The 16060-nt window shown below is 38.5% G+C and overlaps 3 protein-coding genes across 4 annotated transcripts; 2 read left to right on the top strand and 1 right to left on the bottom strand.

Annotated features, from left to right (window-relative positions):
• Positions 1 to 5209: 5209 nt before the first annotated feature.
• Positions 5210 to 10110, top strand: ube2g1b (ubiquitin-conjugating enzyme E2G 1b (UBC7 homolog, yeast)). 2 transcript variants are annotated; one of them, XM_085168534.1, is made up of 6 exons: positions 5210 to 5529; positions 5903 to 6005; positions 6102 to 6199; positions 8080 to 8258; positions 8452 to 8558; positions 8804 to 10110. In XM_085168534.1, exons 1-5 carry the CDS (start codon positions 5487 to 5489, stop codon positions 8545 to 8547), a joined length of 519 nt encoding a protein of 172 aa, XP_085024660.1. In that variant the 5' UTR covers positions 5210 to 5486; the 3' UTR covers positions 8548 to 8558; positions 8804 to 10110. The 2 variants fall into 2 exon arrangements, with proteins under 2 accessions (XP_085024660.1, XP_085024661.1); XM_085168535.1 differs by having other exon boundaries at positions 5221 to 5529; positions 8448 to 8558.
• Positions 9856 to 15966, bottom strand: arpc3 (actin related protein 2/3 complex, subunit 3). The gene is made up of 7 exons (XM_085168533.1): positions 15837 to 15966; positions 15358 to 15457; positions 14708 to 14784; positions 14162 to 14230; positions 13907 to 14033; positions 10500 to 10594; positions 9856 to 10098 (listed from the first exon to the last, which is right to left on the bottom strand). Exons 1-7 carry the CDS (start codon positions 15840 to 15842, stop codon positions 10036 to 10038), a joined length of 537 nt encoding a protein of 178 aa, XP_085024659.1. The 5' UTR covers positions 15843 to 15966; the 3' UTR covers positions 9856 to 10035.
• LOC146514428 (E3 SUMO-protein ligase ZBED1-like) lies at positions 11043 to 13569 on the top strand. Its single transcript, XM_085168528.1, has 2 exons — positions 11043 to 12681; positions 12878 to 13569. Exons 1-2 carry the CDS (start codon positions 11239 to 11241, stop codon positions 13346 to 13348), a joined length of 1914 nt encoding a protein of 637 aa, XP_085024654.1. The 5' UTR covers positions 11043 to 11238; the 3' UTR covers positions 13349 to 13569.
• Positions 15967 to 16060: the final 94 nt, after the last annotated feature.

The raw sequence follows: 16060 nt of genomic DNA, 5'->3' as shown, positions 1-16060 counted from the left end.
GACAGCAGCATCTGTGAGCATGCAAAAAAAATTCACCCTTAAGACCAACTGAAGTAGAAACTCCTCCTGATACATATTTGATTAAAAAAACTGTCTTTTCTCTGCATTTATAATGGGTGCCTGTGGGCCAAAACCAAACAAGTCTGTAAAGGACCACCTGGGGTGACTAGAGTGCTGGTTCAGGCAGCATGAAAGTTTCTGGAGAAGTCACAAGTTTTAGAGGAGCTGCACAAACATGTGCAAGGAAAACAAGGGAGATTAAGGGAGATCTTAAAAAAGTGAGAATGTCAGTTAGGGTGCTAATTAGTTAAAGTCCATGACATTTAATGTGCTTATGTTTCTGTCAGTAGGCAGGGAATCTAATGATATCTTTTTAGATAAACACAGATTTCACACATTCTTCTAGGGAGGAATGACTCATGTGATAATGCAGATGGTTAGAGCAATAGAGTCAACTAGAAAAAATTTTTTTGCATTGCATTACAGTTTCATAGGCTCAAAAACATCAGCGGGGAAAGCAAGTAATAAATATTAGGGAGAGTAGGTGAACTGGAATCTAAACATGTATTTTATTGCACAAAATGATTAGATCAATAAATTACTACACCAGAATGGCCTTGGGGTGGAAACTATCAATGCAGTGTGAAATATCAACAGATAGCATGCAGTTTTTCAATTTCAAACCAAGAAAGGTGGCCACATACTAACATGCATACAGACCTAATGAATCAGCTTATCCAAGTCAGGGACCAGAGGTGGGGAGCCTATCCCAGCTGTCATAGGACGAGAGGATGGATAAACCCTGGACACGTCGCCACTCAATCAGGTCTAGCAAGGAGAGACAGACAAGCATTCACACTCATGTTCACACCTACAGCTATTTTCCATCCATCTATTTTCTTATCAAATTCAGGGTCGCAAGGAGGCTGGAGCCTATCCCAGCTGTCACTTGGGAACAAGGCAGGGTACACCGTGGACATGTCGCCAGTCCATCACAGAGCTAACATAGATAGGCAGACAACCACACCTATTGCCACTTTAAAACCACCAGTTACCCTATTGTGCAGTCTTTGGACTTCAGGGAACCAGTGCAAACTCCACACAAAAAAGTTTCCAGTCAATTCAAACTTCTGACCTTCTTATTGTGCAAACCCCTTCACCGCTGTGCTGCCAGCATCTCTAATGTGTAAGATAATGAAGACAATATTAAATGATGGCAAGCTAAAGATACATGCCCTGAGTAACAACATGGAGCCTTAAATAAATCTTTAAGAAGAGAGGAAAAATAATAGCCACATATTTTGAAAAGGCAAAATATGTGGAGGCTGTAAAATGACTGAAAGAGAATTAAGCATTTCACCTTCACAGTATAACACATGGATATCTATTTCTTAGAGAAGGCTGCTACAACCACAGATGATGTTTTAAGCCCATGCATTGACAGCATGATAAAGGGATCATTTTTGGTCAAGCCTGGAGTCATTTTAGAGGTTTTTTGAAGATCTGTATTGGGTGTTTTTGGAATGTAATGATATTTTTAGAGATCAAAGCACATGTAGGCGTGGAATGCTATGAAGATGTTGTTGTAGCAAGTAAAGAAGCAAAATGAGATCAGTGTATTTGAAATCTGACTTAAAGGGATTTAAAAGCGGTCAATCATAGAGGAAAGTAACAAAGAGACAGTAGAGGGAGTGGGAGGAGAGAAGGGACATATATGCTAGATAAGAGTTGATGATGGTAACCAGCACTATTATATCCCACTATATGGAGTTTAGTTCAGGTTAAAAGGCCTGAATAGAGCAAAGTTTTTATATAGGCCATTTCTGCGAATTCAATCATCCAACACAGAAATATAAAGGCTTTAAAGTCTTCAAAGTACCATAGAAAAAACAGTCTTCTTATTAATAGCCTTTATGTAGTAAGTATAAACACTATGTAACGAAAGCTTTCCAACTATTGCTAACCCTGACTAATATTTCTGTGTGTTGATTTCCACTTTTTTATATCACAGAACAGTTGTAATTCAGTATTCTGTATCAACATTTGCCTACATTTGAGTGGTTGAATTTACTGTGAACAATTTTATCCAGAGTAAGTCTGACAAGACAAACAAGGGATTTTTACCTGCTCTCCATATATCACAAATCCATGCTCATTTTATTCTTGTCGAGCATTAAGATTTTATTAAAAATTTTCATATCAAAATAAGGCTGAGAATATTTTTATTGTATGAATATATTATTTAGAATATAAATTTCTTTGTGTCAATATATTTTGTGCTAACCTTTGTGTGCCAACTTTGCCCATACTGTTGTGTAGTGTCTGTAAAAGTGTATAGTGAGTGATGCAACAGCAAACAGGACTTTATCATACTTACCTGTACTTAATAATGTCTTAAATCTCAAGCAGGTATGAGGATAAATGATCTAACAGGCTTGTGGGTTGCTTTTATGCATACTGTATATCAGGGGCGATTCTAGGATCAGAGCTTTGGGGGTGCTGAGCACCCAGAAAGCTGCCCAGCCAAGCAAGATAAACCTGTCTCTGTCAGTCCCTGCATCCTTAAATGTTGTCCCAAGTTCTCTCTGACTGTCACTTTGGTGCATTTAAACCCCTGTTCCTCCCTGTCCTCATCATCTGTTGTCTTCGGCTCCGTTATCAGTCATCATAATTTTACCATCTCTGTGCAAGTCTACAAATTTCTTTATTAAATCATAAGATTCTTAAATTCATCAAGTCTCTCTGTGCCTGGGTCCTCGTCACAAAACATGACATCACTGTTTTGTACATTTTAACACAATTTAATCCCACATTTGTGAAAGAAAAGCAAAACACTTTTTTGAAAAGTCTGTAACAAAACCATCAAATCTGATTAAGGTTATTTAAATGCTGCCAAAGAAGAATGGATTGGAATAGAAAAAATCCTAACCTTAATTACTGGGCGAGAATAATGAATGATACTCATAGTGAGTAAAAGGTAAACTGAGTGCATTTTTTGGACAGAGATTCACTTTTAATGTGTATGTATAATATAATACAGATACATAAAAATACACTCCCAGAACAGAATAAATTATTACAAATAAATTATTACAAAATATTAATAAAAACTATAAAAATTGAGGCAACTTTGCCTGTGGTAGAATGTATACAATGTATGAAAAAACATTTATTGCAGATACTAATTTTACTAATTAAATAATACTAATTTTGTGTTGTAAGATTTATGAGTTTCATGCTTTCACAGTGGTACTTAGGAGAGCTTAACATTTTTATCAGGTGGTATACACTGTAAAAGGTTTGAGAAACACTGATAAGTGTATGTGTGCTTTTGGAAAACATTTAAAGCTGCTGTACAGAATCTTTGAAACAAGCTTAAAACATTTTTAGAATATAAGCAGAGCACTCTGCTTCTCTTTACAGCTCCTCACTCCACCAGGGCTGTTTGGCACTTTCTGACAGTGTGCAAATGTGATGTACGTACTGTGGCAGTCATACAGACAACTGGACGGTCCAAAAGTTGGCCTACCTATTACTGGCTGAGGTTTTGTGGCTGAACCACATAAAAATATATCATTAATTTTAATCTCCCCAATCAATTATAATGTTATGTTGGAATGTTGTTAAAGAGGGTCAAAAATGTTTCAACCCAGTTTGTTTTGCAGATTCTGTATAACAGCTTTAATATAGGGAGGACACAACTTCCAGATTGTGTGAGTAAAATAAGTTGTGTTTTTTTTTTCTTTGCCAGTTTAACAGTTTCTGTTGTGCCTGTCACTGTTCCCTGTCTGTTTTCTTACCTGGTTCTTCCTGACCTTGTACTTTCTCCTCATGTTCCCCTCTTTCCGCTCTCCCTCTTTGGACTGACAATCATACACAAATAGATTGTATTCAATTAGATGAAAAATTACATTAATATGAAAAAAATTATATTAAGATCGCTAACAAAAAGTCCTCTCTCAGTGTACTTTCAAGCAAAAGGCAAATAACCAAACCACATGAACATCTAATAAAAGATATAAACATTGAAACACTGATCCAACATTATTCTTGATTGATGGATCATTTGATTTTACACTTTTACCTGAATGTGGCTCCTTTTTTTTGAAAAAACTTCCTTATATCCATTATGAACCTGGCTGTCTCTCTGTACACAAACACACACACACACACACACACACACACACACACACAACAGGAGTTATAAGGTTAATGGGCATTCAGTCAGTTAGCTAGTTAGTATCCATTTCAAACAGGACGGTGGTAACAACAGTAGGCTGCCAACAATTTAAAGTTTTCGATTTTAAATAGGCTATATACATTTCAATGGGAGCAACAGGACGGTCAAATGTCGCTGAATTTACTACAAAGCAGGACGGATTGTAGGGTAGCAAACATTGTCGCAAAACACGCTTTCAACACTGCAGGTTACCTGGTGTAATGTTTTTCAGCTAAAAAAGAAACATGGTCTGACTCCTACCTAACTATATTAAGAGTAACTGAAGGTTAAATGCAGCTAACATGTCCTGTTTTAAGCCAGGCACTCACACCTCCGCTCTCGCTCTGGCACCAACGGCACTAGAGCCAGAGTAGGGGAGAGGCGAGCTGGAACAAACCATTCTGCGAGGGGGGTGTTATTTATACTTTTGTTGTTAAAATGTTACGTCTCAAACAAGTACAGTACTGTATACTTTTTATATTTTTAGTAGTGTGTTACACAAACAGCAAATATTGTCAAAAAAAGTAAGAAATCTTTGGGGGTGCTTTGATTTATTTTCGGGGTGCTGAAGCACCCCCCAAAATGGGCTAAAATCGCCCCTGCTTTATATCTCTTAACAGTAAAGTTATACATCAGAGGGCTTATATATATATAGGGCCTTATGTTTTTATTTTTGCTGTACTAATGTAAGGTGACCTTGACGATCTTTAAAGGCGCTTATAATTAAAATGTATTATTATTATCATTATTATTATATTATTATTATACATTAATATGCATAAAGGAGAAACAAAGTGTTTTAGTCAGTTATATGTTCGTTAGGGAGATTTTTAATATCTGTAGTCTTAATGTTTCCCTGGTTAAATTAGAGGTAAAATGATAACGTTTTTTTAAGCTAGCAGATAACAGAGTTTTTTTTTGTTTTTTTTTTAATGCACGGCATTTGGCTGTCATTACATGTGCACATGACTTAATTTACGTTACATTTTTTCTAAAACCCAGTTGTATTTTTATTCGATTTAATTAAATATTTTAGCACAGTTTTAGCTGTGTTTTACCCTGACATTTGTGGTATGCTACGTAACTTGGAAGGAAGATTTGCCTGAGAGATCTGACTCAGGGTAAAGCTCACCAACTTCCTCCGACCACTTTTTTTATAAGTCACTGACGGCGCTGTCTGAGAGAGAAGAAACGTGGACGGTGTAAATCGTTTCCACAGCTTTAGTTTGTTTTAGTTACTTCTTACTCGAAAACATACATTTGTAAAATGACGGGACAGTCTTCGTTGTTATTGCGTAAACAATTATCAGGTAAGTTAGCTAACTGTTGCTGCTAAGTCTGTGGACACTAGCATTTCACTTTGTTTTATTGTCAGTCACAAGTGAGAAACAGACGTGTTCCGTTTGGTTGTTGTTTAGTAGTAGCAGTGTTTGTCATGTGTGACCTTTGTGTTTTATATATAAAAGCTTGAAAATGTAGTTGTAATGCACGTGTCGCGCGTAGATAGCGTGTCACACAGCTGTTAGCGGACATATGACTAAGGCTAGCTGCTCAACAGCTACTATTTAAAAGTCAGTACACCCCCATTCATTACATGTGCTTACTCTCTCCATGTCTACCTGACGTTATGCGAAACAGACAGTGTGGTGAGTTTAAACACGTTTGATCACTTTGAATCTGCAGAACTGATCAAGAACCCAGTGGACGGCTTTTCTGCCGGGCTCGTGGACGATGATAACATCTATCAATGGGAAGTGGTCGTTATTGGACCTCAAGACACATTATAGTGAGTGATTCTTGTTTATTGATCTTAACTAATGGATTTATATCCATCTGAAGCTAAAGCTGGTCTTGTTAACACCATCCTCTTTCTCATTTACAGTGAAGGAGGTTTCTTCAAAGCTATCTTAACGTTTCCTCGCGACTATCCTTTGAAGCCTCCTAAGATGAAGTTCGTCACTGAAATCTGGCATCCAAATGGTAAGAGCAAGCATCTCAGAACCTCTTCCTCTTTATGTAATCTACATCAAAGGATAGGAAATTAGCATTTTTTTTTGGGGGGGGGGGGGGTGTCTTAAATTGTGGTTATGATTATGCAAACATTACTTCTAATCACAGCCAATGTCTTAGATGGTAATTTATATTATTAAAAAATACAATAATTATGAGTTTTAAGAATATGTGAGCCTTAGCCTACCACTCGGGTATGTACAGTAGTGCTGTGCAATACTGCAGATTTTGGTATCGATCAAATATGAAGCAAATACAGGGCCAGCATTGCCGATACCTCTACTTTTACCCTATAAATGCAGCTTATATACTGGAGAGCAGCGTGTGTGATTTACAAGATTAATCATCATCATTTTGCAATTTCTGAAGACATTTTAATGACCACTAAATCACAGTGAAAACACCTGATGTGGCTGTCCAACACTCGACTGGAAGACCTACATTAAAAAAAAAAGATGTTTACTTTGCTCCCAAAACACAGATGGGAAAGTAGCAACTGTTTGCTTCTGTGACATGCCAGCATGCCCTGAGCAAAGCAAGAGGCAAACTGTGTATTATAACTACTTGTAGTATTCATTTAGCTTTAGGTGTTTTTAGTTGTTTGGTTTGCATTCCCAGCATTAAATCAGACTCGATCTCAGTGGGTGTTGGTCTCTGCCAAGGCTTTCATTTGTCACAGACTTGTTTTATGGGGAGAATTTCTAGACACAGCTAATTGACGGAGGATATTGGGTCTTTTGTCTCAGCTTCTTGCAGATGATATGGTTTTGTTGGCTACATTGAGAAATGACTTTCAGGTTACACCCGAGTGGTTTGCAGTTGAGATGAGAATCAGCACCTCTAGGTCTGAGGCCACGGTTCACAGCTGGAAGAGAGTGCCCACTCTGGGTAGGGGACAAGTTGCTGCACCAAGTCGAGGAGTTCAAGTATATCTGGGTTTTGTTCTCAAGAGAGGGGAGTTGGGGAAGTGACAGGCAGATTGGTGCAGTCTTGGCAGCAGTGTGGGTGCTGTACTGGTCTGTTGTGGTGAGGAGACTAGTGTAAAAGTGAGTCTGTCTGTTTACCAACTGATCTATGTCCTTACTCTCACCTGTGGTCACAAGCTTGGAGTAGTGACTGAAAGAATAAGATCACAAGTGCAAGTGATGGAAATGAGTTTTCTCCAAAGGGTGTCATCTTTCAGCTTTAGAAATGGAGTGAGGACCTCAGAGTAGAGCTGCTATTCTCTTCCAGGATGTCTCCTTTGCCTGTTCTAGGTGACATGTTTTGGGTCCCTGGGCTGATTCAATACACGCTAGACAGATTATGTCTCTCAGCTGGCTGATTGGTTTCATCATATATACATAACACAATTAATATTTAGTTGAAATGATTGAAATTGAGTGATACCAGAGTGAAGGAATGGTAAATCTGCTTTTTAAGTAATAATGTGGATTGTACTTGGGACAAAAACAAATTAATTATATTTATAATTAAATTACTCAAATTTTCATTTTATAAAATACATAAATTGTAAATCTGAAAAAAATTCTTTAAATGACATTAAATACATAACAGATACCACTTTAAGAAGAAACATGTTTTGCTTTTATTATCATTATTTTGCTATTATGATTGCTTCTTCAGTTGGTAGTCTGTGTATGTTAACTATATCAGTAGGGTGAGGATCAATAGATCCATCAATCGTGCACTTTTAAGCGGTATGACATAAGCCACTTTTATCACAAGTGGTATGGAATAAGCTTAACCACACCACTTGTGGTAAAAGCCCCTTAATGAGCTTTTACCTTTTATTTTATATCTGCAGCACTGTAACAGTCTGTTTATTTTCCTGTTTTCTTTTATGCCAGTGGCAAAAAATGGCGAAGTTTGCATTTCCATTCTGCACGAACCTGGTGAGGACAAGTACGGCTACGAGAAGCCTGAGGAGCGCTGGCTACCGATCCATACAGTGGAGACCATCATGATCAGTGTCATCTCCATGCTGGCAGATCCCAATGTAGATTCTCCTGCCAATGTGGATGCAGCTGTAAGTGCTCATGTTCTCCAGGCAATACTGTCTGTTTACAGGAAACATCTTAATCTGTCTGCTCTAAGTTTGGTTAAATGAGATCACATTTTTCAGAGATGCTAGCTTCAGACAACGTGTAAGCTCTAAGAGAAATGAAGTAAACGTGTATGCACTGTATGCAATCACTGTGTCTATTATACCCGGCAGAAAGAGTGGAGAGAAGATCCTACAGGAATTTTTAAGAAAAAGGTGGCGCGTTGTGTACGGAAAAGCCAAGACACTGCTTTTGACTAAGGCGTCAGTCTGATCATCAGTTCTGTAAGTACAATCACCCAGATTTAACCTCTTCACATCTGCTAGGCTGCCTTTGAGCAGGTTTGGCGTTAGCTACGTTTTAAGGTATGACAAGAAGAAGCTTTATTGTTCATGCATTACCAATTTTGTGGGGTTTTTTTTGTTTGTTTGATTTTTAGAGCCGTCTGAATTCACAGCCTTCTACCATAGTGATTTACTTCCTTATGAAACTAGAACAGAAACTGAAATGTTTTTTTTTTCTTGGGTAGGAGCTGGATGTGGATTGCCCGTTGAGGGAGATGGCTGGCAGATCTTTGCAACTCTTCGCCAGTGAAGAAACTTCTTCATGAATATTGCTGAACAGCAGTAACATCAGTGCTGCAGTTTTATCATTACCACTTTATCAGCATTTCACTAGCAGGACATGTGCAGCCTTTTTGTGTGGCTTGCATACTTATGAAATTTGACAGTACACTGCTCCTATTTAGGTTTTTTTTTCCCCAAAGTAAATGTATTAACATAAATTATGTAAATCATCCTAAATATTAAGTAGTGTAATGTTAAATTCTGTGTATGGGGAAAAATCATCTGATTTTGGAGAAGGCACCTGGATAAATGCACCTTCTCTAAAGCTTGTTTATATTAATCTATTTATTTGTAGTGAAGCTGTTGCGTGTCGACTGCTCGAGTTATTTTTTTCCTTCAACTTGCAACACTGAGCCACTCATTTCACTATATATGCAGTTTTTCATTAATCGCAGTCATTGATCAGATGGAAATCTAGAAACATCTTCCTCTTTCTCAGGTGCTTCTTCTTTCCTTTGTTGGTGAACTTGAACACTGCCTTAACTTCAGCCATCTTCAGCAAGGACTGTATTTAAGGGCCTTTTTTTAACTCAAGGAAAAAAAGGTGTCTCATACAAACCAAAGAGAACCTGTGATTTGAATTTTATTTTTTTTAATTAACAGACTTTCTTCCTATCCTTGTGATTGCATATGTAGAGTAAATGTATTCTCTCATTCCTATGGAGGTCGTTACAGGTCGGAAGTTATTTTAATACCTCTTACAGAAGTTTATGTAACAGCTTTTTTTTTTATGGTTACAATAGCATGGATATGTCAAATGAAATATAGTTGTATTGATATAAGTGTGAATAAAGTTGTGCAGATACTGTTCTTTCTGTAGAAACCTTTTCTTCCCTCCGCTGTACACCAACACATCCTTAAACAGACCAAGTCACTAAACTTTTCCTTCACACCTAGTGGCACAACCTGAATACAGCACATTTGGTTAAAAACTAAACGGCAATAACTGCAAGAGTTTCGCGTCTCCATAATTGCTTTATTGAATTAAGCACCAGCTCAATATAATCAGCATCCATACAAGTGAAGACATGCTTGTACGCAAACTGTATAAAATCTTAACACAAAAGCAGACCCTCCTTTACCACCCCACCCAAAAATCCATCTTGCAAGTGTAGAAAACAGCAGTCCTAGTTGCTCACTGTCCAGGGGCTGACAGGCTTTTGTTCATGAACTGCTTCTTGACGAAGCAAACCCACCACTGAAAGAAAAAGAGTTGGTAAACTTTTCAGTCAAAAGGACACGTTTCAGTGTTAACTGCTGAAACCTGCACATATTTAGATTGTAGAAAGCAGCTTAAATCTAGCATTTGAGCCTGTATCCCTCCTGGGTTAGCTGTGTGGTGACCTAGTTTTGATATTAAGTTGTATAAATCAGATAAAGGAGGCAGGAAATCAAGACAGGAACAACAGTTAATTTTCGTTCGTCTCTGATCCAAATGTGAGCTATGCAAGTTCTTTTCTGTATTGCAACTTAAATCCTACTGGATGCATCAGACACAGTAATTAAGGAACAAGGGGGTGCATTAGCCCTGAGACATTTCCCTTACTTGTCATGTTTACAGACCGCAACAGCCAATCACTTTGGACATGCCAGACTTACCTTGCTGGGTTTATCTGTCTGGGGGTCAAACACACGATCACATAGCCTCAAGCCAGTCTCCTGTCGGAGCTGCTGGAGGTAGGCCCTCATAGTCTCTACAGAAGGATGAAGAGCAAATATTATCAGTCCAGCCACAGACAGCAACAACTACTGTTTAACGGCAGGAAGGCATTGCTTTAGTAGTCAACCTTCCACATAATATACTGTACAAAAAAAAAAGAAGAAAAAAAAAAAAAGAGGAAAAGATCCAGGCATTTAGATTTAGAAGTAAGATTGCTGTAAAAGATCTGAGAGGATTCACTTGGATATGGAGTTCAGTAAAATAGATATTTTCAGGAGTTTTTAAATAGGGTGGAATTCCATTAGTTTCATGTGTAACAGAGTTTGTACTTTATAAATAATAATCACACAAGTATAAAACAATATTTTCAGCCCCAGACCCCTAAAGCGTAAAGGTCAGCATTTCTATTTTTGGCTTGAAATATAAGAGGTGTACAAAGGAACCAGTCTAATTCAGAGTCAAGGAATTGAAACAACATAACCAGTAGAGGTGGGGGAAAAAATCGATACTGCGTAGTATCGCGATATTTTGTTTGCCAATAATGTATCGATACAGGGACAGCAGACATCGATATTTTGTTCCAAAAACTTCCAGTCCACCAGATGGTGCGGTTGAGCTTTTTCTTTAGTGAGGTCAGCAGAGGTTAGGTGAGCACATGGGAAAATTGATCAAACAAAGATGGAGGAAGAGAAAGAGATCAGGAAAGCGCCATCTGCGTTTAAATCAAACGTCTGGGAGTACTTTGGATTTTTTAACAAGGATGGAACAAATGAGATGGATATGACACACGGGATTTGCAAGGTGTGTCGTATGAAAATAAAGTACTCTGGGAATACTACGAACATGAGGGCCCATCTTACACGGCACCATCCAAAATTAGCATTAACCGCGGACGGGAAAGCTAGCTCTAAATCAGCTCCACTGAAAGATCAACCAACGCTGGACACTCTTAGCTTAGCAAAGCTATCTCCCAATTCAGAGCGAGCTAAGAAAATAACACAATCTATCACGTACTTCATCTGCAAAGACCTGCGTCCTTACAACATTGTGGAAAACGAGGGCTTTTCTTACATGATCAAGACGCTGGAACCCAGGTATGTGATACCATCACGACGTTTTTTCGCGGACACAGCCGTACCCAATCTCTACATAGATGTGAAGCGTAAAGTTGAGGAAAGTTTGAGCACAGCAGAAAGGGTTGCATTAACTTGCGACGCATGGACCTCGCGGGCTGTGGATTCATATGTGACTATAACAGCTCATTATCTCACAGCGGACTGGCAACTGCTGTCTTACGTTCTCCAAACTCGAACATTACATGAAAGTCACACCGGAGCGAACATTGCAAATCTCCTGCAAAATGCTGCACAGGAATGGGGGATTGCCGACAAAAATCTGGTGGTTGTCACTGACAATGCTTCTAATATGACAATTGCCACTCAGCTAGCGGGATACCTGCATGTGAAGTGTTTCGCCCATACGCTCAATCTGGCATCACAACGAGCCTTAAACCTGCCTGCAGTAGCCAGGGTCTTGGGGAGAGTGCGGCGCATAACTGGGTTTTTCAATAGAAGCACAGTGGCAAACCACGCTCTGGAGCAAAAACAGAAAATGTTACAGCTCCCGACTCACAAGCTCAAGACCGACGTCTGCACGAGATGGAACAGTGCTTATGACATGCTCCAGCGTTTCCTTGAACAACAGCCTGCGATTTGTGCAGCGCTGCTGTCTCCCGAAGTCAGAAAGAGTAGCACAGATATCTTTACTCTAAATGAGACGGATATTGGGAACACTGAAGAAATTGTCCGGGCCTTGAAGTCAATGCAAGTTGCGACTACTGTGATGTCTGAGGAAAAGAATCCTACTCTGTCTCTCGTAGCACCACTGCTAGCACAGCTGTTGCACGACACCCAAGACAACATTGGTGACACAGCGCTGGTCAGAAACATCAAGCAAAGTATCAGTCAAGACCTTAAGAAGAGATATTCCAGCACAGTCGAGAGGAACACCCTCTACACAGCATCAGCTCTCGACCCACGCTTTAAAATCCTGCCGTTCCTGTCACTGGAGGAAAGACAGGAAACCTATGCCAGAGTGGTTGCTGAGGCTATAACCCTTCAGGTAAGCAAACATTCTGGTGTTATAATTTAAATAACTTACTTACAATATTAGTAGATCGGTGATATTTTTGTCATATTGGTAATATTCTATTTAACAATTAAATACATTAATTATAATTTGCTAACATATTACTGCATACTAAAAGATAAAATATTTATTTTCTCCCTCTCTCTGTATGTGTGTGGGTTTTCTACAGGAAGAAAAGAGGCAGCAGCCCATCTGTGAGCCAGAAGCCCATGAACATCATGAGAAACCTGACGAGACTGAACAAAATCCCAGACCCCCTCTCATACCAGCCAAGATGAGGAAGTCTTGTGGGTTAACAGACTTGCTTGGTCAGACTTATGGTGATGTTGGAGCCCCACCAAAATCATTATCTGCCACAGCTGAGGAGGAGGTGAAAAAATACCAGGAGGTCACGTCACTGGCACTCACAGAAGACCCACTAAGCTGGTGGAAATCCCATGAGGAAGTCTATCCTTTCCTAGCCACTCTGGCAAAAAGATACCTTTGTATCCCAGGTACTAGTGTCTCGGCTGAAAGAGTCTTCTCAACCGCTGGAGACATCGTCACAGCAAAACGGAGCACTCTGACTTCAGAGCATGTTGATCAGCTCCTTTTTCTGAGCAAAAATGCTGACATTGCTTCACTGTCCAATTGTGTTTAACTTTTTAGGGCAGCAACAAACAGGACAGTTTACTTATTTTAATTTAAGAAATGTTTTATTTTATTTAAATTTAAAACTTTTTTATTTAATGTAAAATTATATTTTGTTTTAAGCTATAATTGTACCAGATACTTACGTTCAGTTAAGTTGGTTACTAGACTGTTATAAGAACCGTTCACTTTGTCCTTCGTCAGCAATAAAACTGACTGACATGAGAGAAAGACTGAGTGTGAGACTTTATTATTAGATAAAATGAATATTGATAAAGTTTACCTTTATGGACAAATTCTGCAGTAGAAAAAATATGTGATAAATCACAAAATATCGTATTGCAATACTCAGAATATTGCAAAAATATATATATAAAAAAATCGCAATAATATCGTATCGTGAGTTAAGTATCGTGATAATATCGTATCGTGGGGTGTATGGTGATTCCCACCTCTAATAACCAGTTGGTATAAATATGGTGGAATGTCAAGTTTGTTTTTACTTATTTACTGATAAACACCCTAAGGCAGACAAACATGTACTAAATCCTAGCTTGTGGCTTCTTACCTTCCTCTTGCTTGTTTGCAGGCTTGACATACATAGCATTAAGGGGGAAGCCAGGTTCTCCAGGAATGGGGAAGTTTGTGATACCCAGAGTGTACATCTCCTTTTCTCCCTGGCTCCTGGAGCTGCACTGTAGAGCCACATATCCCAATATAAATAGTTTGATTATGTTTTCTGGTCACCTACTTGAATATTTAAGTAGCTCATTGCTACAAGTGATGAAACTGCATTAAGCCCTTTGTGGGGATTTCAATTTACCTTCTGTAGTTTCTTTAGGCATTCAGAAATATAGAGTGTGACATAGATCAGTGTCCTGTCTGCCTCATTCTGAAAGAAACACATGTACACACACATTTTTGAAAGATTTATATAAAGCATTGAGGTTACTGTAATTTGTAGTAGTTAGGTCTCAGAATTGAACAGCCTAAACCATGCAAACTATGAAAAGATTGCACTGTTTGCAATCACAGGAAGAGGCAAGCCAGGGCATGTGGAAAAACCAAGTGCTCAGCTGCTCCAGAGAGAGTAAGAGAAAACATATAGAGGAAAAAGGGCACCAGTGAGGTGCATACCTGCCTCCTTATTCAAATAAAACTTATAAAGCTACTTAAAATTTTATATATATATATGTATATATATATATATATATATGTATATATATATATATATGTATATATATATATATGTTGATACAATGGTGCGGGCACAAATACAGCAAAAATGCCCTAAGGTTTGACTATTTTGGTCTCCTTAAACATGGAACACATGCAATCTAAACAGTGCAAATATCAATGAATTGCTTACCTTGATTTCATAGTTCTTGAAGAAAACATTGGCCTTGAAGTAGTAGATAGCCTCGTCAATAATATCAGAATCTACACCTAAAATTAAAAAAAAAAAAAAAAAAAAATCAAAGAAGAAGAAATCAACAAATTTACGGCTCTAAATTCAGTGTTTGTGCATGTGCATATGTATGTGTCAGTGTTAAAATGGGATTTCCCGTTTTGGCCATGCAGGCCTTTTTTGCTACCAGCAGAGCTCCATTCTTGATTTATGAGCTGGTAACAAGCAACTAGAATCACCCAATCACAAAATATAATAGCTTTATTATTCAATAGCACTGAATCTGTCAAACCCACAACACCATGGAAGACTGAAATGAACCTTTAGGTGGATTAGACACTACAAAATGCATCGTTTTATTACAGAAGTGCTCATAGACTCAAATGAAGAAGTTAGAAGTTGAGGATGAGCTCTTTACACCATATAAGGAAGTGTATCTGATGCATGTATCAGGAAATAAAGTAGGGGTCATAACAAGATACAACCCATTGCCTAAAAATGACTTAACCAAATCAAAAAACACTACTAAAGACTTCACTACAATTGCTATGCGTTACGTGAAGAACATTATCGACCTTTTGACACAAGTAAAAGATATCGCATGGCCTTACCGTCTCCTCTGGCTGGTCCTTTAAACTGAGTTTTGACGGGGAGCAAAGCCATGTTCCCCACCAGCCTCGTTTCGGGGGCCATCAGGTTTGAGTGATACGCCTGAAAAATATTAAAAGAAAAAGTTGCTGTCACTTGATTTCTTTGGGGGACATTTCTGCCAGATAGCATCATTGCTACTATGCTAGTCTGGTTTAATGGTTATGTTATCGTAGAACCAAATAATAATAAGTAGTAGTATAGGCAGCGTGCTAAAACCTATTTGCAACAAAGCATCAAACGCGAATTTGCGCTTTCTGACATGTCAAACATCGTTAAATTGCGACCCAAATGGTTAGGTAATTAGCGAACTATGCTAACGTTAACTCGGAGGCCCCTTTTTCCTACTCTGTGGGATTTCAGCGCAATATTTTTGCTCTAAACCTAGCAGTAAAGTTCTCTGCTCGTCAATAATAGTGTGTTCCTTCTTATTTTTACTCACCGGCATGTTGAATGACAAATATCAGTCCAACTGCTCAGCGACAGAAATATTCCAACACTTGCAAGATGCTGCTTCCGTGCTGTCCCACCCTTCGGCTTTACAGGAAGTGGCCACGTGTCATGTGGCGTATCAACCAGCCGGGGGCGCTAAATAAACACTTTACATCACACGGGCGGCAAAACGTGCATTTTGCGTTGCATTTTATTCAAAAAAATATAATAGCA

The sequence above is a fragment of the Neolamprologus multifasciatus genome, chromosome 7, assembly GCF_963576455.1.
Source record: "Neolamprologus multifasciatus chromosome 7, fNeoMul1.2, whole genome shotgun sequence".
NCBI classification, from domain to species: Eukaryota; Metazoa; Chordata; class Actinopteri; order Cichliformes; family Cichlidae; genus Neolamprologus; species Neolamprologus multifasciatus.
This window is presented reverse-complemented; position numbering and strand designations above follow the sequence as displayed.

Bases quoted from the DNA above. Each gene is read 5' to 3' on its own strand.
- arpc3 (XM_085168533.1), bottom strand. The intron at 14,034-14,161 runs GTAAATTGAAAT...GTGGCTCTACAG, and splicing joins GCCTAAAGAAACTACAGAAG to TGCAGCTCCAGGAGCCAGGG. The intron at 10,099-10,499 runs GTAAGTCTGGCA...TTTTTCTTTCAG, and splicing joins AGACAGATAAACCCAGCAAG to TGGTGGGTTTGCTTCGTCAA.
- LOC146514428 (XM_085168528.1), top strand. From the start codon at position 11,239: ATGGAGGAAGAGAAAGAGATCAGGAAAGCGCCATCTGCGTTTAAATCA. The intron at 12,682-12,877 runs GTAAGCAAACAT...GGTTTTCTACAG, and splicing joins CTGAGGCTATAACCCTTCAG to GAAGAAAAGAGGCAGCAGCC.
- ube2g1b (XM_085168534.1), top strand. From the start codon at position 5,487: ATGACGGGACAGTCTTCGTTGTTATTGCGTAAACAATTATCAG. The intron at 5,530-5,902 runs GTAAGTTAGCTA...TTGAATCTGCAG, and splicing joins ATTGCGTAAACAATTATCAG to AACTGATCAAGAACCCAGTG. The intron at 6,006-6,101 runs GTGAGTGATTCT...TCTCATTTACAG, and splicing joins GGACCTCAAGACACATTATA to TGAAGGAGGTTTCTTCAAAG.